The sequence below is a fragment of the Odocoileus virginianus genome, chromosome 15 (genome assembly GCF_023699985.2).
Source record: "Odocoileus virginianus isolate 20LAN1187 ecotype Illinois chromosome 15, Ovbor_1.2, whole genome shotgun sequence".
Taxonomy (NCBI): Eukaryota; Metazoa; Chordata; class Mammalia; order Artiodactyla; family Cervidae; genus Odocoileus; species Odocoileus virginianus.
Window position 1 is genome coordinate 65382152 of NC_069688.1, and position 24996 is coordinate 65407147.

A 24996-nucleotide genomic window follows, 5' to 3' on the forward strand; every position below is an offset into this window, starting at 1 on the left:
CTGTGCAGTCAAAACATAAAAAACAGGACCAAGAGCGTATTTCCCATTTAGGCTCTCAATGGCAAATACAACATAAAACAAAACTGTAATTTATTAGAGCCCTGTATCAGAGATGAATAACTCTGACCGGAAGTGTGTTTAAATAGAATTATGCTTCTAGATGCTCAAATCATAGAAGTTTGATATTCAGTGGTATCTCAATTAAATCACACAGTAAACTGCTGCTGCCCAAGTGGTTTCTCCATTTAAGAGCAGCCTTAACTTTTCAATACAACATAAAAAACAGCTGTAAAACTAGTATTATAATTAACTTTAACAAAATTCACTAGCTATTTCCATTTACCTTTTTAAAAACTATTATATTTATGATTTGAAAACCTTTATTTTCAGAATTTAATTTCTAGTATTTTCCATTCTTTTCCTCTTCTAGTGAACTGGATTTATGGTACACCTTTAAATATCTTTCAATTAAATCATACTTATTAATTTAGCATTCTTTTGAAAATCATAATATTAACATTCTACTTGATTTCAGGTAGTACTAATTCATGAAAACTTCCTCTTTATGAGACAGTGAACATTATTTGTATACCTTGGCTGGGAATAATGGCCTATTTAGTGAATCTCAGAATATCCAGATTTTACAAATTGGTAAAAGTCAAAATAAAATTGAAAACTGACACAGGATTACATTTTTTTCTTGCTAAGAAATATATGAAAAAACATTATCTTTACCAGAATTCTTTGAAAGAAAATTTTAACCCTCAACAAAAAGGAAGAACAAATGACAGCCCTTGTTAAACTTGGGTCAACATATATAAGACACACACTATATTGTTCTTACCCTGTTACAATTTCTTTTGAGAAGTAGTATTCCTAATAAAATTTACACAAAAATGTAAGGATTTGAGTGTATTTTCTTCTACATAATATGTAAAATTTAAGCAATCCTCTCTTCACACAGTAAGATATAAAATTACCATAACTTCTTTATTCCCCACATTTTAGTATAATCTGGAACTTTAGATTTATACATTTCTTATTTTTGCATATTATTTTTTAAAACTATGTTTTGAAATTTGCATTAAATTTTACATGTTAACAAGTATTTAAGCTTAGTGCTCTATTTTACAGGCACAGATGCCTGGCATTTCACTGGGAATTTCATATCACACTTTCATCAATCTTGAGTTATTACTTTGGTTCACCTCCAGATCAGCTGAAAATTATCTTTGGGAAAAAATTTTTTCAGCACTCCATGGCATGCAGAACTTCCCCAACCAGGGGTTGAAACTGTGCCCCCTGAATTGAAATAATGAATGGGGACCACTGGATCACTGAGGAAGTCCAGGAATTTTAGTTTTTAAAAATATTACATATAGGAGACGGTCTTCTAAGTCTTCAAGGATACATGAACAACAATTTAGCAAAGCAGAGAATCTTAGATCATAACTTTCCCTAAACATTATGTTGGCCTGTGCTCACTGTCTTTTGAATTTTGTATACTCTGAAGAATTGATAGGCTACATTATTCTTTTACCTTGTACAAATGGGTTCTGACACTTCTAGGAATAGTTAGAAATTTACAGACTTTCTTAATCTTAGAATTTTAAATTTTATCAGATTCTAGCTTAGGTCAGTCTCATTTACACTCTTTCAAAGTATCCTATTATTTCTTGGATAATAGGGTATAATTTATCTATTATTTTCTTCCACCTATTATTCTTCATGACAATTTAAAAAAAATATTTTCATTTCCTTAACTTTCCCCTCTGTATTTCTGAAAATGTTCTGAATATGTAATATTCGCTTATTCACTTTTTTCCTTTTTTTTTCTTCTCTAGCTTCACAAAGACATGCTTAACCCCCCTCCTGAAGTTCCCACTTACACCTCTTCCCCTGCTCCCCAATATTTATTTATTGGCTGTGCTGGGTCCTCCCTGCAGCATGCGAGACTCAGCTTCCTGAGCAGGGATGGAAGCCAGGCCCCTGCATTGGGACCATGGGGTCTCAGCCTCGGGACCACGGGGGAAGTCCCCGACTTTTAGCTCTTCTTACACTCTCACGGAGAAAACTTGACAGGTACAAAATGTTTTCTTGAGTCCTTATATAATTTGAAATAACATGTTAATTAAGGCTACAGAATGATACACAGACTTCTTGGAAAGACCAAAGGTATTTATCTATAATTTTATTCTTTTCTCCCATTTACAAATTCTTATATGAATTCTGTATTTACCAAAAATTCTAAATCAGTGAGTTAAGAATTAAAAATCAAGATATTTGTATTACACATACTATGAAAATCCTAATGACTAAATAGTGAACAATTCTTTCTAAAATGATATGAGCATATATTTCTAAAGCATTACCTTTAGTGTAATCAACCACCGCTTCCAAAGCTGCTATTCTAATGTCCACAAAGTGGCCATATTCTGCGTAAGATTTAAAAAGAGATGGATCACTGGGCACATGTCCATTCTTCTGAAGCACTCGTATGGCTCTCAAACAACTAGGAAAATAGCATTTATAGTTAAATACTTCTCTTAAAGTATTTGAATTAAACTTATTTCCTAGGAATATAAAATAATCTGTAACAATAAACTGAAAAATTGATGTAATCTGAATCATCTTTTTATTTTAACACTCAGTTTTTATAATGATCCTAAAAACTATTAAAAGAAAACATATTTCAAAACTTAGGAAATCCAATTTCAGGTATCATTATATTTATAATAGGAACACACTACAGAAAAATGTATTTAGCATAAAATATAACTTAAATAAAGTACTCTTTCTAAAAGTTTTAGTGATACAAATATGCTTTATTCACTAACATACATGGAAAGCTGAGACTTTATACTGATGAATCGGTAAATCAACAATTTTTTTTAGCAAACTCCTAATGAAACAGATAAAAGCTGTTGATAGTCATGTACAACAAATTTGAGAGAAGCAAAAAATCTTAAAAGAAGCCTTAAAATAGAGGGGTGTTTAAACTATATCCAATGGGATAAAAGCTTATGCAGATATCAAATATAATACTTATGAATAATTTCTGATGACATGAGGAAGTATTCATGATATAAGTATATGTCAAAAGTTAAAAATTGATATAGTTATCACAGGAAAAAATTTAGAAGACCTCCAAAAGAGTAATAATTTACCTATGGATGGTAGACTCATATAAGATTTTTTATACTTTATTTCTCTATTTTCTATGAAAATAAACTTCTCTAATAATTATGAAAGCAAGTAACATTAAGAAAGCAATATGAAGAATCATTATACCTGACAGTGATGGTGTGCCTGTAACTTGGAAGAAGTTTTTCCATATTCAAAAACCTAGTGATTTCTTCAAGAATGAGCCGCACATCCGGATTTAAGTTATCCAAAGTTCGAACTTCATTATTCACACTGACTGCAGGCGTAACAGAGTTGGCAAGGGCATCGATCATCTCTGCGCGGTAATAGTTGTCTGAAAACTAGGCCCAGAGACAGTTACGAGATGATGATAAATTTACACTTCTTTCCAAAAGTGAATGAAATAAAACACAGTAACTGTAAAAACATAAGTTATCTGCAAAGACAAGCAAGTTTTTAGGTTAAGTACTCAACTCTGTCCTTTGGCATAGACTCACATATTGGAAAAAAAGAGTGAAAGAGATTTACTTAATAGTAACACACTAGCTACTAGGACATGGAACAACAGACTGGTTCCAAATAGGAAAAGGAGTACATCAAGGCTGTAAATTGTCACCCTGCTTATTTAACTTATATGTAGAGTACGTCGTGAGAAACGCTGGGCTGGAGGAAGCACAAATTGGAATCAAGATTGTCAGGAGAAATATCAATAACCTCAGATATGCAGATGACACCACCCTTATGGCAGAAAGTGAAGAAGAACTAAAGAGCCTCTTGATGAAAGTGAAAGAGGAGAGTGAAAAAGTTGGCTTCAAGCTCAACATTCAGAAAACTAAGATCATGGCATCTGGTCCCATCACTTCATGGGAAATAGATGGGGAAACAGTGGAAACAGTGGCTGACTTTATTTTGGGGGGCTCCAAAATCACTGCAGATGGTGACTGCAGCCATGAAATTAAAAGACTCTTACTCCTTGGAAGGAAAGTTATGACCAACCTAGAGAGCATATTAAAAAGCAGAGACATAACTTTGTCAACAAAGGTCCGTCTAGTCAAGGCTATGGTTTTTCCAGTGGTCATGTATGGATGTGAGAGTTGGACTGTGAAGAAAGCTGAGCACGAAGAATTGATGCTTTTGAACTGTGGTGTTGGAGAAGACTCTTGAGAGTCCCTTGGACTGCAAGGAGATGTAACCAGTCCATCCTAAAGGAGATGAGTCCTGGGTGTTCACTGGAAGGACTGACGCTGAAGCTGAAACGCCAGTACTTTGGCCACCTGATGCAAAGAGCTGACTCACTGGAAAAGACCCTGATGCTGGGAAAGACTGAAGGCAGGAGGAGAAGGGGACGACAGAGGATGAGATGGCTCGATGGCATCACCAACTCAGTGGACATGAGTTTGGGTGGACTCTGGGAGCTGGTGACGGATAGGGAGGCCTGACGTGCTGTGATTCATGGGGTCGCAGAGTTGGACACAACTGAGTGACTGAACTGAACTGAACACACTAGCTTACCTTACGAATGTTTACTACATGTAAGGCACTCTCATAGTAATCTAGCCAGATACGTCTAAAAGGAAGACTGCAGTTCACAAATTCTGCTGGCAATATAGAGTTTTGAATCAGCTGTTTCTGTGTTTCACTCTCATCTAAGACAAGGGTCACCAGATATCTGAAAAAAGCATCAACAGAAAGAGAGACCAGAACAAAGCAGGGAAAGCAGCTTGGAGGAAATAAAGAGTATACAAAGAAAAGAAAACCAGTAGAGGGAAGAAAATTCAAAAGCTGTCATTAACAGAGTCTGAGAAGTAACCAATGATATGCCTTCCAACAGAATACTACATGTTTAAGAGAAAGAAATATGCAGGGAATCAGAATCAAAATTAAATTGGAATATAAAATTGAAAAAAAAAACCTCGAAATTTTGAGCAAAAAAGTTAAAAAATAGGAAAGAAAGCACAAGGAAGCTGGAGGGCTGGTGTAGAAGACATCAATAAGAGTTGCAGCAAAAGCAGAGAAAATGGAGGAATCTATCCCCCAAAACGAACAAAAACTTCTAAATCCATATCCCAGTCGACTCCAAGAAGACAAATTTAATTGAAAGCAATCCAGGTATGGCTTGATTTAAACTCAGCAAATCAGATGTACTGGCCTAGAAATTTGAACATGGAGCAAGCAAGTTAATTCTATCAGCAGGGTTATTTGTATTCAGAGATTACTTAAATAATGCTTATAAGTTTTCCGCAAGTATATTTATAGCTCCATTGGTACTGTGGATAACTACTTCCTCTCCAGAAATCTGTGTCCACACACCCCCACTTTAGCAGTGATAAACCTAGCTGCTGCCTTGCTGGGCTTCCTCATTAGGCTGAACCCTGAGGCCCAGAATCAGACTGTCACAGGCACACAGCTCTTCTGCAGTTTCCTGTTTGTTTCTGGCTGCTCTGTGCAGCATGCAGGTTCTTCGTTCCCCAGCCAGGTACTGAACCTGCACCCCCTGCAGTGAAACTGTGGAGTATTAACCATTGGACCTTCAGGGAAGTCCCAAATATATGTTTAAATACAATGTGAGATGGCAACTGCTATGCCTTCTTTTTCTATTTAACATGGTATACTGCCTAGCATAGGAAAAACTCTCAAAAACACTTGCCGACTGTTAGAATGATAATGAGTAAGGTGAAATAACTTTTGAAGCATGGCATTCAATAGCTATTTATTAAACTGTGACTAGAACACACATTATGGTTCAAAAAAAGAAAAGAGTAAAATTCATCAACGAACAAGTTATCCAAGAGGAACTGTTTTCTGATAGAAGAAAAAAGCAATAAGAATAAAATTGCGGTGTCAGATTTCACCAAAACAAACATCAGCTGAGTTCCCAAAATTTGATGCGCTACTCTCTCCACATTATAACAGGTAAAAGGAACATTTAAAAATCAACCAATCTTGGTTTTCGGATATCTGGTTACTATAATAAATCATATTTGTATAAAATGTTTCTATCTCTAGAAATTTCAAGTTCCATGGACATAACAATGATTTCATAGTCTAAATATTTCTCTGAAAACAAAGTATCACTGGCTAGTTTTATTAACATTAAAGTAACATACCTTATTTTTTCTGTTGTCATTGTACTTGATTAAGTCTAAAATAAATGTTAAGACTTCTTTGGGACAAAGGTTGTGAACATCTCTCAGTAAGGCCATTGCAACTGGCATAGTCTAGAAGAAAAATTTTGTTTTCAATTTTCATCACTATAATTCAATGCAGTGCATGCTGAAAAAGGGTTGCCCTGGGGCTGACACAGTACCTGGAGGGAGTCCAGGTGCCCAGCCCCCCGGCTCCTACCCCTCCCATGGGAACAGGCCTCAAATGCTCTAGCAAGAGAGCTAAGCAGGAGCCCCAGGGGAGAGCCGCAGAGCTGGGGGGACTCAGTAGCCCCCCTGCGGGAACAGGGACACGTCACACAAATGCAGCTCTGTGATTTACAGAGGAAAAAGGATGCATGGGTTTTAGCATCAGACAGACCATATTCAGTCTGTACCCCACTGTCTATAAGGGGGCTTATTTCAGCTAGCTGCTTGCTGAGCACCACTTTCAAGGTTAACAGATACAGTGGCTAGAGGCATATGGCAGACAGCAGAATTCAACTACTAGTCTCAAGACACACAGACTCTCCAGTACCACCTTGTTCTCAGCCTAAGGAAAAACGGTAAATTACCTGAAATCCAACTTCCCCCTTTTCAAATTTTCATAGACAAGTTTTCTAAGGAGGTGGAAGCCTGACCCACAGAGGTAACCTCTACCAGAATAGCAGAGCAGAGCTATTCCAACTCAAGATACAACCACAAACAATGGACATCACAGTCCCCAGTACAGAGAGATTTGAACTATTTTCTCTTCTGATCAAAATAACTATACCCTCTAAACTGGTGGACAAAATGTAGCGTGGCTCCTTTGCTAGATTGAAGGCGCAGAAGCAGCAGATGGTCACTGTTCCAACAGGTGTTACCAAGGCTGTAAGAACTGAGGGCAAGATTCTGTTTCACAGACACAGGACTTAAATTTAAGCACGAATCTTCATTCTTTTCTCTGGCACTGCAAGTATTATGTGAAAGGTGAACTGGTCTGAAAGCACTGGCTTCTCCAATTTTTTTTGACTGCAAACCACATTAAGAAATATGTTTATATTCCAACTGAACACATACACACAGTCACATATACAAACTAAAAAATAAAACCAAAACAACTTATACCTACCCTTATTACATGTGTTGCATTCTGATACTGCCTATTGTTTTATTTTGTTTAAAAACAAAAACAAAACAACTTACAAACTGATTTCATGACTGCCTGACTAATGGGTCACAACTCCCACTCTGCACAATGACCCAAGGCCCGTGGAAGAACAAGGGCAGAGCGAAGGGGACGTGCTCCACAGGCACGGAAATTAACTCGCTTCCAGGCCACACGTTAGTGAAGCGGCAATAACCGAGAGCTGAGCAGCACGTTCAAGGACTACGAAAGGCTCAGCTGATAGATAGCAGACGCCTCAGATTTCTTTGATCGCACCAACACTGGCTTTCCTCACACCCAGGTCTCCTGAGTCTGCTCTGCTGATGACATCCACTGCAGAGGCGTCATGACTCCCACGCTCCCACGGCTGAGTAACCCTCGCCCACCTCCCTCCTTCACACACAGACTGCCCCTTGCTTAACACCCCCCTCAACACCTACCACTCCATTTAATCTGGCTCCTACTTGCCTCAGAAAATGGGATGTTTTTATCTTTTCTAAAATTAACCTTCCAACTATGTCCTGCCCACTACTAACAACTCTAGAATTTGCTCTATCTTGTCTTTTTCGTATTTACTTGCTTCCACGTGAACATTTCATCTGCTCCACTGGTTCTTCACTTTGTGCCAGACATGCCTCAAGCCTTTTCTCCCTCTACACAAAATAAAACCTAAAGTGCCCTTTCTCAGCCTTGCTTTATCCTTAACGTATCTCCTTTTCTCATACTCTTCAACTTTACTCCTCCTTCTAGTTCAATCTAGTTAATCTAACCTCTGCCTTCGTTATTATTAAGTTACTCAAAATATTTCACAAGTGATTTCCAAGCTGTCCAAACACTGACCACCCCGCCAATCCCACACCGCTTCCTGAACAGTGACTTATCACACCACCACTGTTTAAATTACCATTTGTAAACAACTTACTATGTGATAAAAATATAGTGTAAAACCCTTCACATGCTTGATATTACTTAATTCTAAAAAAGGTAAACTTTACAAATGACTAAACCAAGGCTTAGAGTTGAAAGACTTGTCCTCTTGCAAACTGCCAGTGAGGAGAAGAGCCAGGACTAAGCCGGAGCTGTGTGCTGCACTGTCTCTGACCCAGAAATGCTGTCCACACTCGACAGGGACAGCCATCAGAAGGACTTGCGTGTGCCTCCATCCCCCAGGGAGCCAGCCAAAAAGTCAAATCATCCACTTCTGACTTATACCTCCATCCCCCAGGGAGCCAGCCAAAAAGTCAAATCATCCACTTCTGACTTATACCTCCATCCCCCAGGGAGCCAGCCAAAAAGTCAAATCATCCACTTCTGACTTATACCTCCATCCCCCAGGGAACCAACCAAAAAGTCAAATCATCCACTTCTTATACCTCCATCCCCCAGGGAACCAACCAAAAAATCAAATCATCCACTTCTTACTTATACCTCCATCCCCCAGGGAACCAACCAAAAAGTCAAATCATCCATTTCTATTGACTTCAGTATTAATGTGGACAGTGAGTCACTTGCACACAGTTCATAAAACCAAAGAACAATCAAAACTTTGGAAAGTATTTTAGAAGCAAAAAGAGAAAAAAGACAAAATAATCTGTGAGAAAGTAAATAATATTCGAAGAGTCCTCAAGGTAAATGAATACATACTGATATTGGCATAAAATAATTATAAGAAAACTAGAAGGGCAACTGTACCTTCTGTAGAAAGTAACTTTGAAAGCTCATAAAGTTGTTTGTTTTCACAATGTTTGGACAAGTTTTACAACAAAACATCCTAGTAAAGAGCGACTTCATGGCTGGTGGTCCTGTCCAAGTGCTCACCATTGAATTTGCAATCTGCAAATAATTAGAAAATGGAATAATTTCCATCACCATGGCAAATGTATTTTTAAATAAATAAAATAGCTTTCTGAAAGTTATCAATATACTGGATTCATTTCCAAGGATTTCAATTGTTAAAACTTTAATATATTTCAGCATCTCACTATCATTTCCAAGAAAATATATAAACTCACCCCTCCTAAAATTCTATGTACGTGTGTAACTATTTTCTATTAGTTAATCTCTAAATTGGAGCATTCTTTTTACGTTTTAAGAAATCTTGTTTGCAAAGACTTCTAAATTTGTCCATTCAGGCAGATAAGTTCTAATATTTTAATCAGACAGAAACATCACCATGCACTTTAAATAAGGCTTTTAACTCTACTCTAACTGAAAAATAATACAAATATAGGCCTACCACTTAAATCTGTAAGAACACATTACAAAGAAAATACATCTTGTTTTTGATGCTTTGAAAGTGAAAGTTGCTCAGTCGTGTTTGACTCTTTGTGACCCCATGGACTGCAGCCTGCCAGGCTCCTCTGTCCATGGAATTCTCCAGGCCAGAATCCTGGAGTGTGTAGCCTTACCCTTCTCCAGGGGATCATCCCAACCCAGGGACTGAACCCAGGTCTCCTGCATTACAGGCGGATTCTTTACCATCTGAGCCACCAAGAAAGCTAATAATGTATAAAAACCATAGCTGAAAAGAATGAAATTATAATTAACTTTAAATAACACAGGCTATAATTTTACAGATTTGCTAAGGATTTAGCATGTGAGAACTACAAGAACTTACAGAAGCAATAAAATTACACCCTCAGCAGATGATTATCAAAGAAAATCATATTTTCCCTTATATATCTGAGTAGATAAAGGGGTCTAACTAGTCACTATTTACCATTAAAGTGAAACAAATATAAATCATTATAATCTGCTGAAATGCTGGACAAGTGGATATAGCAGTGAGGAAAGCAAGAGAGTCAATACATGGGAATGAACTCATCATCAAGATGCTTTTAAAGACCTGGAACCCAGTATTTCTGGTCAAATATCTGTCAGCACTTTTTGATTTTCATTTATTCTATCATCAAATGTTTCTTTTCTTTTTTGAAGGATCTAAAGAAAAATATTTACTTTTCTTAATAAATTAACTTTTGTAGAATGTTAAATGATAGAATCTATCCATATCCCTATACTGAATACTAAGCTCTAACCAACAAGAAATCACCACCATAGTGGGATAAATTAATGAATGAATGAATCTCATGTACCACAAGGTAAAACATCCCTCAAACCAAGGAACTGCTTACATTTTTGCTTTAACAATGTGCAGGGTAATTCAATAAAATGGGGAAAATTCTCTTTGGTTTTGAAATCTTTCAGTTTGACAGTCACAAAACTTCAGTGCACAATTTATCTTCAGGTCAAAACATGTTTCTTTCAAATCGGCCTTGTTAAAAGAATGTGGCAAAGGAGACCAATCACACCAAGTAAAATGAAAGACTGCAGAGAAGTTTAATTCCTCTTCAGGGTTGTTTTTTTAAATGCACTAGCCATCTTATTTTCTTTCCACTGTACATAATGTCACCTTTGCAAGGCAGAAGCAGGCAGACATCCTCACTCGGTAGAAACACTGTTCCTGCTCCAGTATGTCCGTGAGGGCAAGCCGGGACGCGGGAGTGGGGAACTTCTCCAAGGCCGAGATGGCCTCCTGCTGGGCGACCACGTCCCTCTCGTAGCGGAGCTGGTACTGCCACATGAAGTCGGCCTGCTCAAACTCCACCTTCCGCAGCACCGCCATGTCCGGGTCGATCCTTATCCACAGCAGAGGGGAGTCAGCACTGAAAGCAGAGAGCAGGCTCGTTTCCTTCTTTTCCACTTCATATATTTATAAAATAAGCACACAGCATTTATTAACCGGATTGTCTTCTCCATGCTGTATTCAAAACTGCCTGGAGTTTTACTATATTCATTTTTTTTTTTTAAAATCACACCGACAACTTTCTCATTATATCTAATATGAATTTCAAGTTTTATATGTCTAACCTATATAAATCTTGATGAAACAAAAAAATCCACCTGAAAAAATAATTTGGGGACTTTATTAGTGACTACACAGTGTGAAAAGGGAAAACAGGACCAAATTTCTTCATTTTATTTCCTAAAGCTTAACACCTGACAATGGTTACAAACGCCACTCTATTAGAAATCAATCTGTGACTGAACTTACTTATTAATTTACTAAATTAATTTGTTTCACTGACTTTTAATATTTTTTAAAAATGCTAGTCTCATGATGATCATTATCAAATAGAAAGTCCTGAAATCATAGTTCAGAGGCACAGCACAAATTTATCCTCAGGTAGTTCTCAAAGTCACAAACACAGTTTTGAAAAAACCAGTCTCTTTTAACAAAAGAACAGCACCTGAAATACTGATACAATTCAACAAATACTACTGGGTACTTAATATACGTGAAACACTTGATATGAAAAGATTATATAAGCTGTGTAATAAACAGCAGTAATATTTGGTACCCAAGTGAGGAAACAATTACAGATATTTTATATTTTTATAAAGCACTTATATATTTTTATAAAATACATAGGCATTAAAAAAATACACAGGCACAATATGGATGGGCAAAATAAAGTTTGAGCTACATTATATTTAAAAATAAAATGCTGTCAATCAGTAAATGTCACCACAAAAAATTTACAATGATATTTAAATTGCTTTTTGCAAACAAAGGAGGCCTCACAGTGCCCTGAGGCTCTGTCCAAAAACCAAGAAAACCAGTATCATCAGACAGTTTACTGGAAATGCAAGCTGTCAGGACTCAACAAGTGAAATGCTGGATCAGAAACTAAATTCTAAGGATATCCCCAAGTACTGTACAGGCACTTCAGCTTAGAAGCACTTCTCTAGAGACCACCAGTGAAGCAAGAAAGCTAATTCAAGGCTATTTCCTCTGAATTTTATCTGGATCAGGCTAGATTTACTTTTCTCTCTTTGATTAATTATAATCTTACGTCTGATCTGTTATCAATGTAAGGGTTCTTTTGCCTTTTGAAAGTTTTAACGGCATCAATTTCAGAACATTTACATACTTTTAGACGTATAGTATAAGACAAATGAGAATGCAGAAAATATTGTATCTTTGAATTTAAGTAACTAACTTACTCCATTGCAGAAAGATCCATGTCAACTTCTTCGCCATTCATCAGTGGAATTTTTTTCTTCTTATTCCTACATTTAACGAAAAGTAAGTTCGAAAATTCTGACATTTCCAATTTTGACAAGAGGTAAAGAGCAGCTGAAGTTCAAATTAAAAATAGCATGTAGTGCTGAAAGATATTCTACGGAGGAAGAGATGGAAAATATAATGGAATTTAAACACAACAAAACCTATCTACTTTGAAACTGAAGAGGATGAAATAAACGATATTAAAAGGTCTTCCTGATCAATGTTTAACAAAAGTCAGAAATATCTAATTAAAAGTCAGCTTAAAACATATACATATTTCAAAGAACCAGTACCTGGAAATTTTATACAAGAAGGTAAGAGATCTACAATAAAGAAATGCTTTATTTAAAAAAAACAACACAGGCCTGAATTTAGAAATGAATAATTCTGAACAAGTGCTATACACGCAAGGTGAGACCCTATATGAAATGAAGTAAGAAGTTAACTACAAAACATCCTCACAGGAGGAATTAACATGCATAATTAATCAATATGCACAAGATTTATGATGAGCCAAAACAAAAGCAACTGCCTCCGTGCAAGTCACTCCTGAACAATGACCTCTTCGGGACCCTACACTAAACGCGTGGTCACGTGAGGACAAATACAAATGGGGAGAGAGAGCACAGGCTGCTTCTGTTCCTCACGACCTGCTGTTACTACGGAGGAAATAAAACTAAGGAAATGTGATGAAAAGCGTAGCAATCAGATGCTCCCGATGTCAAAGGAGAACAGAACAAAAAGAAGAAGGATCTCCTTTGAACTAAGAAAGAATTTTCACAGAGAATGATTACAGGGAGACTTCAGAATCAAGTTCTCTAAAGGACTCAAAATCAACTGACATGCTTGTCTGTTTGAGATGACCTAAGTGCAGTCATGAATAAAACACTTTTGTTCCTAAAATTCTGACATTGATACACACTCCTCCAGCAAAGAACAAAAATGTTCTCATTTTTCACTAGTCAGAGTATGTGCTGAGTTAAAAAAAAAAAGTGGTAAAGAAAAAGCATATTAAATAAAAGATGAACTACTGCTGGCAATGTGCCTTAGAAAGACATCTGGGTTGTGCCTAAGGTCATGGTGACATGGAGAAAAGGGAGGGTAGACACGGGAAGAGAACGCAGGGGCTTTTTCATGACATATGGACTCAGCTCCTTTCTTTAGAGTCAATGTTCATTTCCCCCAAATTTTCAATAGCTATTAATCCAATGAGATTAGGAAGAACAACCCTAAGCAATCTGTCCTGAATTTTTCCTGGCTCCCAAAACTCAAACTTCCATTCTACATCCCCCTGTTCCTACAAAATAAGGATTCTCATACTTAAATTTTAAAAGTAATTGTTTAAAAAAAAAAAAAAAAAAAGTAATTGTTTAATTCTAAGGATAAAAATGTTGTCAAGAACAGAAATGCTAACTTGGAAGTAAAATGGGGAAGAAAGATGGTAGGTAACGCATCCTCCACCTAACAACTTGGGGTTCTACTGCGGAGGGTGCCTACCTCCTGCTTTTGGAATGGCAAGGGATGTCGTGCTTGAGGCTGTTCTCTTCGATCTGCAGGGTGTGGTTGAAGGACCCGTCCAGCTCCTGTACGGTCACTTTAAGCGGCCCCTTTAAAAAGAAACATGCTGCTCAAAGACAGTGCTAGGAAAAAAGAACACAAACAAATCATGTGTTCTCTTACATGCAAGGAACATTCACCAAGATATTCAACAACACTGTGTAAGACTTGCATGTGCAGGCTCAGAAGGGCAGTTGGTGCCAGCGGGGGGAACTGGGAGACACTGTTTCCCCAAGACCTCTGTAAGCAAGCCCTCCTTCCCTCACTGACACTGGGTGTTTGCTCAATTTCAGTCTTTGCAAACGAAATCTCATTATGAAAGTTCCAACCAGCTCCTCACCCATAAGCCCTTCCTTTATTTAAACTGGGCAGAAAGTGGTGCAGAAAGGCCATTCTGGAAAAAAAACTTACCACATATTTCTGGGTTCCAGGAGATGTATAATCTTGTTTTATTTCCAGTTCTAAGACATTTCGCTTTCTATTAAAGGCAAAACTTCCGTAAAATTTTACCACTCCGCTCTGGTCTCTGAAGAACTGTAAAGGAATCTTTGCAAACTGGAATGAACACGTACTAAAAAAAATAAATTATTCATTAGGGTCATCATAATTTTCAAACACATTCCCATCAGTTCAAAGCTTAAGAGCATACTCCACTGTAAACCAGGTGGCAAAGCATTCAAAATTCCTGTGAAAAATGTTTTCCCAGATTTAAAAGAAAAGATCTTTCAAAAAAAGTTTTTTTGAAAGAAGCAAAACCACTCCACAGGGTTATTAATATAGAAAGTGCTTTGAAATGAAAAAATGTAACGACCGAAAAGTTCCAAGACAGCATGCAAGCTGTGCCAAGCCCCAGCCACACCTAAAAGCCATCAGACCGCTGCATCTTACAGTGACCCTGCAAGCCTGTCCGCTGGATCATTCACCTCCCTCATCATCAAACCTACTGCTGCACCACATACTAAAAGGTACTTTAAAGTAAGCTAAACTTCACGAATACAGATGTGCATGGATGTGCGCACCTCAGTGACTAGTTGGCACCTCCGAGGAAATGATTTACAGTTCCTGGTAACATCTACCATTATTTGCCTCCTTTTATCCTCCAGAGCTCTTCCTTCTTCCCCTTATACAAATAACCTTCCCTCCTTCACTCAACTACTGCTGAAAAGGATACACCCACTGCTTTATTAAAGGCTGGATGTCTTTGCCAGAGACGTTCGAAATGGATTTCAAAAATCCAGATGTGGAAACCAACATTTGACTCCACATATGTGACTGGAACTTCTGAGATGAAGCAGTACTAGCCAAACTTAGCAGTTTATTGAAAACCTGTAAGAAAGTATCATTTAGCGTGTCTGTGTAACACAATTATACATTGCTTTCAATTCTGTACTATTCCCACTTTGCAATGTAAGTTTATTATAGACAATCATAGAAGACAACAATTTCACATCTTATTTCATAGACTTCATAGTCTTAGTTAAAAACTATGAGCAGTAAAGCATGAAAAGATTTAAACAGCCAGACTACGAAACTATTCTTCTAAACATAACTGAATTTTAACGATGTCCTGGCCAGACAATGACACTGTGTTTTTAGGAACTATAATAATATACATCTATAATGTACTGTGCCATGAGCTTTAAGAAGTTGAGAACCTTCATGTGGATTTATACCACTCTAAGAAGTGGACTGCCTCTTTACAGACCACCTCTCACTTGATACTTGTTCTTCAAAGGCAAGGTGAAGGGTAGAGGATTCAAGAAACTTAATTTTGAGGCAAATTTGAAATGCTTTTTCAAAAAGATTACTACAAAGTTATTTTTCATTTACCTCTAAGAATATCATCAATGGAAAAAAAAAGGCCAAGCATTTATAATACAAGTGGCTTCTATTACCTCAACTAGAACATCTCCACAAGTTCCATCAAAGCTTGCTTAAACATAAGGGAGAACTTAGCAACAGAAAAAATAAACATCTTTTGAATAAATTTGCTTTTTTCTGCTGAAAATATATTCCTCTTTAACATTCTAAATAATGCCAAACACAAAATCCTAGCATAACTAGGTTTTACTTTTAACCTCACATTTTAATCTTATCTTCATAAAAACCCTGCACTGCATGGATCAAGTATTGATACCCACTCTACATCTGGGGAAACACAAACAAAAAGAATACGTTAACTGGCACAAAACCAGAAATACAGATCGAAGGAACAAGATAGAAAGCCCAGAAACAAACCCATGCACCTATGGGTACCTTATCTTTGACAAAGGAGGCAAGAACATACACTGGGCCAAAGCCAGCGTCTTCAATAAGTGGTGCTGGGAAAACTGGGCAGCTACATGTAAAGAGTGAAATTAGAACACTTCCTAACACCATACACAAAGATAAACTCAAAATGGATTAAAGACCTATATGTAAGACCAGAAACTATAAAACTCTTGGAGGAAAACATAGGTAGAACACTTTATGACATAAATCAAAGCAAGATCCTCTATGACCCACCTCCTAGAGTAATAAAAATGAAAACAAAAGTCAACAAGTGGGACCTGATTAAACTTAAAAGCTTTTGCACAGCAAAGGAAACTATAAGCAAGGTGAAAAGACAACCCTCAGAATGGGAGAGACTAATAGCAAATGAAACAACTGATAAAGGATTAATTTCCAAAATATACAAGCAGCTCATTCAACTCAATACCAGAAAAATAAACAACCCAATCAAAAAATGCGGAAAAGACCTCAACAGACATTTCTCCAAAGAAGACATACAGATGGCTAACAAACCCATGAAAAGATGCTCAACATCACCCATTATCAGAGAAATGCACATCAAAACTACAAAGAGGTATCACCTCACACCAGTCAGAATGGCCCTCATCAAAAAGTCTACAAACAGAAAGTGCTGAAAAGGGTGTGGAGGAAAGGGAATGGTCTTGCACTGTTGGTGGGAATGTAAATTGATACAGCCACTATGGAAGATGGTATGGGGATTCCTTAAAAAACTAGGAATAAAACCACCAAATGACCCAGCAATCCCACTCCTAGGCACAGACCCTGAGGAAACCAAAATGGAAAGAGACATGTGTATCCCATTGTTCACTGCAGCACTATTTACAACAGCTAGACCATGGAAGCAACCTAGATGTCCATCAACAGATGAATGGATAAAGAAGTTGTGGTACATATACACAACGGAATATTACTCGGTCATAAAATGGAATGCCTTTGAGTCAGTTCTAATGAGATGGATGAACCCAGAACCTATTTTACAGAGTGAAGTAAGTCAGAAAGAGAAAGATAAACTTTGTATTCTATCGTGTATATACGGAATCTAGAAAAATGGCACTGAAGAATTTATGAGAAAGAGACACAGAGAACAGACTATGGACGTGGGGAGAGGGGAGGAGAGGGTGAGATGTGTGGACAGAGTAACCTGGAAACTCACATTACCGTATGTAAAATAGACAGCCAACAGGAATCTGCTGTATGGCTCAGGAAACTGAAACAGGGATTCTATCACCTAGAGGGGTGGGATGGGGTGGGAGGTTCAAAAAGGAGGGGATGTGTATGTATCTATGACTGATTCATGTTGAGGTTTGACAGAAAACAACATAAATCTGTAAAGCAATTATCTTTCAGTAAATTAAAAAAAAAAAAAAAAAGAACAGTTTACTTACTGGACAAACAGCTAATTAGTAACTGAACTTCAGCTATAAAGCCAGAGGCCCTGATTCCTAGTCTACAGAATAGTATTCAGATTATATGCATATAGAACAGATCTTTCTTTACAATTATTAAGTTCTTTAATACTTACTTGCAACATAAATTCCATACTGATCCTATTTTCAATTAATCTCATCACAAGGTGAGCTTTACACTGAAACATAGTGTAGTATTCCCAGGAGAGCGTATGTGGATGCTTTATGGAGAAGTGTAGATGGGACGCTGGGCTAAGAAAACAGATTTTCTTAGTTAGTGCTACAAATCTGAATGAAGTAAATAATAAATTTCATGGCTATATCAAGATACTAAGCCAAAAACCTCATGGGAATACCTGAGAAATTCTTAGTGTGAGATCAACGAAGACTAGGAAACATCTAAAAATAAACTTAACTATAAATAAATTATAAAGTTTTATGAAAGGACATAAAGGAAAATTTGAATAAATGGAAACATCTCTTAGGCAGGAAGACACCAAGTGTAAATAATTCAGTGCTCTCCAAATTCATTCATACAATCAATGCAATTCCAATCAACATTCCCCAGGTTAAAGCATACACAAAAAACCACTCAAGGTGGATCATATATCTAAAACAAAAATGATGATAAAAGTACTAGAAAAAAATAAAGGAAAAAATTTTCTTTTCATAATTTTGGGATGGGAAAAATCTTCATAAGGAAAAATATAAAATCCAGAGGCCATAAAGACCAGATTGACCATGTAAAAATGAAAAATTCTGACATGATGAAAGAGATTATCAGTAAAAGAAAGGCACAGTCGGCAGAAAAGATTTATGACATACATGAAAATTTGAAGTGTTTACACTTTTTTACTATTTCAAATAATGCTACAGTGACTATCTTTTAATACATATGCAAGTACTTCTCTATGGCAAATATCTAGAAGAATAATTTCTATATGATAGCAGAAATTGAACAGCTGAATCTAAAAATTACCCATTTTAGAATTTCGATTGCTACGAACAAATTACCCTTCAAAATTAGTGTTACCAAATTATTCTCTCACAATCAGTATGTAAGAATAGTCATTACGCTTCCTTAAAATACACAGCATATTGAAATTTAAAATATGTGCTAAATTGATATTTGAAAAATTACTTTTAAACTTCACTTATTACTTCTGAGCTTATGCACAGCAATATGAAAAAGGTTACATTAACTCCAAGGTATCATGGAATACTATATACAGCATGCAAACAGAACAAACTAAATTCATGTATGGCTTCCTAGGTGGCTCAGTGGTAAGAAATCCGCCTGCCAACGCAGGAAAAGTGGGTTCAACCCCTGGTCCAGAAGATCCCCTGGAGAAGGAAATGGCAGCTCAGTCCAGGATTCTTGCCTTGGAGAACTGCACTGAGCCTGGCGTGTTGGAGTCCACAGGATGGCAGAGTCAGACACAACTAAGCAACTGAGCAACAACAGCAAGAGCTAACGTGCAGTCCCATGGAGCGCTCGCCAAAATACAGATAGATTCATCTTCTTAAAAAAGAAAAGTGTATAGTAATATGCATAATTAAATTATACTCTGTGACTGCCATATACACATAAAAGCCAAAAAAAAGAGGTCTGGAGGACAATACACCAAATTTATAATCACGGTTATCTCCAAGGAGAGGAAGTGGTAGGAGTGAGACGTGGTAAAAGAGGGCTAAGGAGGATCTTTTCCTTTTTATTCCACAAGCTTATAAACTGTACTGTTTTGAATGTCCTCAAAGAGCATGCATTCATCTGCTACTTTTTACACATAAATTTTGAAAACCAAACATACAGAAAGAACTAAATAAATGGGCAGAACAACCTAAAACATTCAGTGTGAACAATACTTGCACACAATGGGAGGCTCTAATTGCACACCAGGAAACTGCCAAAGGGCAGGCAGTCAAAAGGAGAAAGTGAAAGGAGCTAACATTTGAATGAGTGCACACTATGTTTAAAGCTTCATTTCAAGTAACCCTTGCAATCAGTATGATTAAGGCAGATCATCACTGTTGGACACATTAAAATACACACACACTTGGAAAGGCTATATAATTTTCTTAGCTCACAAAAATCAGTAACTATAAAAATCCAAGTTTCTTTAACTCCAAACTCCTATGCCTTCCCACTGACTTAATCGTGTCTCAGTGACCACGCTTCAACAAAAGAAAAGACTACTGGTGAACAAATTCCAGTTTCTTAACCTTTGTTGTACTTTTAGACACTTCGGTAGCCTCATTAATCCTGCAGATTACAAGAGAAAAACTGCCTTTAAATGAACAGAAAATATGCAACTTTACAAAGGAAACCAATTATAATGAAATACAGCTATCAAAATATTTTTAAAAACTACAACATTACCAATATATGTGCTAGTTTACTAATACATTAAATAACAAGATCTAGCAGTGGTCTACTGTTGCAAATCTAATGTAACGAGTGTAAAACATATCTCAATATATCTGCTAACAATTAAAACGTGATAGGAAGACATCCATGATTTCTACTATTGGCAAAGTCACAGCACTGTCTGTTATCTACATTTATAATTAAAGGAAACATAAAATTCCAGTTAATGGTTAGTAGAAATACAGAAACAATTTCCCATCCAATTCAGTTCATATTCCATTAGGGAATTTATGGATCCTAGGACAAATAAGAATTCCTGCCAGCACCACTGTGTTGCTATAAATGGCTATTTCCTTTACAGTGACTTAAGAAACAGAAAAAAAGAGAAGGAAATAAAAGGGAAGAATAAATAAGTGTCTAGATAGTTGGCCATTTAGATAAACAGGTATAGGTAGGCTGTGTTGATGATGAAATCATCTACTTAGACTTAAAAAATTAATCAGTGATACATAAGCAAAATACCTGTTCCATTATTTTTAAATTTCTATGAGAGCAGTATGATATATTAATATTAGTATTAGGAAATTAACATGAAAAAAGAAAAAAAGCATTGCTTTTTTAAAGTTTTTTCTGAATGTTTAAATCCATCTACAGCCACCACATGCAGCAGTAGTGAAAGGAGTAATAAGAATATTACCAGTATCTGTGGTCTCAGGATAGACTACTTCTGTGGCCCATATGGGCCTCATTACACACAAAAGTGATTGTAAGACAAATCTCATAAAGCAAAGTTTGTAATATCATCTCTGAACAATAAACATACTTATCCTTCTCTTTTCCTCCACCAAATATGGGATGTAATAAAACTCCACCAGTTTTCAGTTCGTACGCCACTATTCTGTCCAGCTCCTAAGGATGTAAAAACAGGGGCCAGTCAGCATTATTTTACATATTAAATTTTAGAACTAAGCTGTGATTTCTAATTTCCTGGAATCAGAATGTAAATTTCCGAAAGTAAATGAAATGTATTTGGAGAGTAGTTATGCTCTTATAAACAAGGCAGACTACACAGCTGGCTGAGTGACGGGGCCAAACAGCCGTCTCTCCTGTGGGGCCTCAGGGATGGCCGGCAGCCCAGCAACTTTTCCTGCTGGTTCTTCCCAACCTTTCTGACCTGTTCTCCAATTTCTCTCTTCCTTCTCTGTATTTTGCTTCTGGGGGAGGATTTAAGCAAGTAAAAACAAATAGGGATAAAATTATGTCAGGAATCCACAATTTTAAAACTCTACTTTTCTCTAATGTGACACAGGTCAAGATGAAAAAAAAAGTTTCAGTGGAAAAAAGAGACACCATAACTATGCTGAAAATCTATTACTAGTTCAGAGAGTACACAAGCAGTACAGAGAAGTGCAAAAACCACAGTGAGGGAGTGAAAGGCCAGGTTCGCAGCCCGGCTCTACTGCTCACTAGCTGTATAACTTTGGCCAAATAACTTCTCTTTGTGTCAGTTTCCTTATCTGTAAAATGCAAATGATGACAGAGTAGTTAGGAAGTTTAAGATGGTTATTATTTACAAAATGTCTGTAACAGTGCCTGGAATACCATGCATGCTGTAGGTCACACCTCCCCCTTGGTTAATAGTTTTAAAAAACGGACTTGTCCAGTTCTAGATATATGGATTCTTTCATAATTCTCAGTGTTTGAAATTTTTTACAATTACTTTTTAACTTACTTGAGTTTAGGTTTAGATGACCAATGTATATAAAATGAGAAAAGAGGGAGGATAAAAAGGGTATATTTAATGAGGCTATTAAAGGCTAAAGTTTTTCCAACTGAGAAGGGAGAAGATAAACATGATAATAAAATGCATATGAACAGAACGGGCTGGGCAAAATACAACTGATTTTTTTTCTGTTTGGCCAAAATCTTTAAATAATGGGAAAAGATGCGAAAACGACAGAGAAGGTAAATGTGGTGCAGGACCAGCCAGTGTCCAGTGATGCGTCCTGTGACCTGGGTACTACACACACACACATGTACGATGCCTCTAGTTCCTGTCCACGACGTAGATGCTACTCCAACTTACGCTCCTGATACAAGAGGCATGGGAAGGTTAACCAAAATCATAAAGCCTGGAAGTGAATAAAAGCAAAATGAAAAGCAAACTGACTCCAGAATCTGGGTTCTAAGTCTAAACAAATTTAGAAAGCACGGCTCCTCTGTCCATGGAATTTTCAGGCAAGGATACTGGAGTGGGTTGCCATTTTCTACTTCAGGGGATCTTCCTGGCCCAGGGGTTGAACCCGCATCACGTGTGTCTCCTGCACTGGCAAGAGGATTCTTTACCGCTAGCACCACCTGGGAAGCCCTTAGATGTTACATTAAAGTCACAGAATTACACTAAAAATCATTACTATGAGGAGCAGAAATATATCTAACAGCTGAATTGATATTTAAGGAGCTTAAATATTCTCATTCTTAGCAAGTCTTTGGAGGCTAACAATGGCAACAGAAACTAGATAAAATAGATAGATTCTCATTTTTTTCGGAAGAAATCAAGGGCTTTCAATTAACAGTAAGTATTTTATAGTTATTAAAAATAAAGCAAACTCTGGAGAACACAAACATGTCTTATTGACTTCTACGTAGATAAATGGATCCAGCTGCTTTTACCTCTTTAATCCAGTGGCGGTATTCATTAACACCAAAAGTTTTTTTCATCCAAAGACCATAAATATAACCAGAAATTCCTTTCAATACCCATTCATCAGACCTAAGCAAAAAGCCAAATAACAATATATTTTTTAATAGAAATAAAACATAATAAACTTTATTATTTTAATAATAAGAATTCTTCAGATAACAGAACAAGCATAGCAAGTACTTCTCTGCCTTTTTAAAGCAAATAAAAGTCACTGAACTATTTGGCTCTCCCCCTTCCTCTGGCCGCGTGCTCCTTGCCCGTCCCTTGCACCGCCCCAGGCTCCTCTGTGCTTCCTCTGAGCTCCTCCCTCAGGTCCAAGTCTATCCAGGCCGTCTGCTCCTGAGGAACCGCGGGCATGAAGCCAGGACCACAGGGCTCAGTTCTGCAAAGTCCACACCCTAGTACTGCCAGCCCCATGCATAATTGTTAGCGGTACCCTAAGACCTGAAGTTTAACCACTTACTTCTTAGTTTCTTAAGAGGAAAGACAATGACACCATTCATTCATGTATATACTCATGTTTATCTATTCATTCATTCAGACATTTTGTCTACATGTTCCAGAGACTATTCTTTAGCGAAACTATGTGCCTTAGGAAATGATAAATTAAGAGGCCTTACCCTCTGTCCTTCACCCTCCAGAAAGAAAAATAAAAAGAAATCAAGACTTACATACTATCAATATGTTATAATCCTAGGTTATAATCTTAAGGGAATTTTGTCTGTTTCTTCAAATTTATCTTAAGTTAGTCAGAAAGAAAACAAAAAGTATTTTATTTCTCACATTTTCAAGTAAATTAGTACAAAACTAGGCACTAGCAGGAAACCCCTACCCATTGCCAGTACTGCAGGGGATCACTGTTTTCCCCTGCATACCACCACTGAACTGAGAACTGACACCAGAATCCCGCCTACAGCTCTCTGTGCGTTCAAGCCCTGCTGTCTACAGTGCTTACTCAGCTCTTTAAGGGGCTGCTCCTATCAAAGTTCTTACCTTATTCTTACTGAAAATTATTGAACCGATTATACTGATATTTTGAGGAAATGGCCAAAAATTTAGGATGAAATTTATACTCATTACTTTTCTTTAAACATATACAGAATAGTGTCTGTTAATTATCTGCAGTTAGAACAAAGTTCAACTTACAATGCAGGAAAAGAAAATAAAAATAAACTTCTGATTCTTCTCAGGACTTGTAAACTTTGAAATTACTCACCAAGACATTCTGGATATGAAACATCCAAAAAACTGCTGGGCCAAAGACTGGGCTAAACACCTTCTGGTCAAAGGTGTCTCATCTATGATCATAGCACTGTGCAGCAAATTAGTGCTGGAATTTCAAAGAGCAGACAGGTAATTATAACCAAGAAATAAATAAACACTCAAGATAAAATAATCACACTTTTAAAATGATAGAATTCAATTAAGATAAAACAGAGAAAAACCAGAATACTTTCCCCAAGAGCCTTCACGTCTTTTCAAATTTTAGCTGAAATCCGTATTTTAGTAACTTTTGTTTAAAGTAAGGATTGTAATGTTCTCCACTGATTTCCATGAAAAATATAAATATTCTTTTTGGGGGCTAGGCAGTGGCAGCAGCAATCAGAAATTGGTATGTTCATCAGAGCCTAGTCCTTTTACAAGGGGGGGGTCCTTCTAATTTCAAAAATCTTTTCCTAACAATACTACTAACTTTTTGTCCTATAATATTTACTTTCAAATATACTGACCCATCAGATCTTCTAACCACTCTGAAGAATGCAGGAACACTACTATTATGTACATTTTATAGAAGAGAAAATAGACCCAGAAAAAACAATTACTGATCCTGAGACATAAAACCTCCAAATTTGGAGCTTTTCAAGGAATAAAAGAAGGGAGGGAGATAAAGTGGGTAAGAGAAAAAAGAAAATAAGGTTTTTCCTCCTTATTTTTTTATATACAAATTTCTGATGATATTAGTAAATTTTTATATGGTGCTAGGACAAAAACCCCACTAAATATCCATATAGTACTTTGTATATTTGTTTAAGTGCATAAGCAGAAAAGAGACTAAAACAAAGATGTAAAGTATTAACAGCAGATAATTCTGGATAAAGATAATATGAGTCTTTTGGGCTATTTTGAAATTTTCTTTATGCTTTTCTACATTTAAAAATTTTGA

At 36.8% G+C, this 24996-nt stretch overlaps 1 protein-coding gene across 4 annotated transcripts in view; it reads right to left on the reverse strand.

Moving 5' to 3' along the window:
- The window catches only part of TAF2 (TATA-box binding protein associated factor 2), a 78862-nt gene that overhangs the window by 29472 nt on the left and 24394 nt on the right, over positions 1 to 24996 (reverse strand). For all 4 annotated transcript variants that reach the window (XM_020872154.2, XM_070477466.1, XM_020872155.2 and 1 more), the window contains 13 exons: positions 24049 to 24162; positions 22802 to 22901; positions 20952 to 21037; positions 17877 to 18012; positions 15234 to 15388; positions 14474 to 14588; positions 14003 to 14112; positions 12442 to 12507; positions 10847 to 11099; positions 9130 to 9270; positions 6252 to 6362; positions 3292 to 3485; positions 2373 to 2512 (listed from right to left, as the gene is read on the reverse strand). In XM_020872154.2, the coding sequence (XP_020727813.2) occupies positions 2373 to 2512; positions 3292 to 3485; positions 6252 to 6362; positions 9130 to 9270; positions 10847 to 11099; positions 12442 to 12507; positions 14003 to 14112; positions 14474 to 14588; positions 15234 to 15388; positions 17877 to 18012; positions 20952 to 21037; positions 22802 to 22901; positions 24049 to 24162 (1721 nt within the window). The remainder of the gene's footprint in view (positions 1 to 2372; positions 2513 to 3291; positions 3486 to 6251; positions 6363 to 9129; positions 9271 to 10846; positions 11100 to 12441; positions 12508 to 14002; positions 14113 to 14473; positions 14589 to 15233; positions 15389 to 17876; positions 18013 to 20951; positions 21038 to 22801; positions 22902 to 24048; positions 24163 to 24996) is intronic.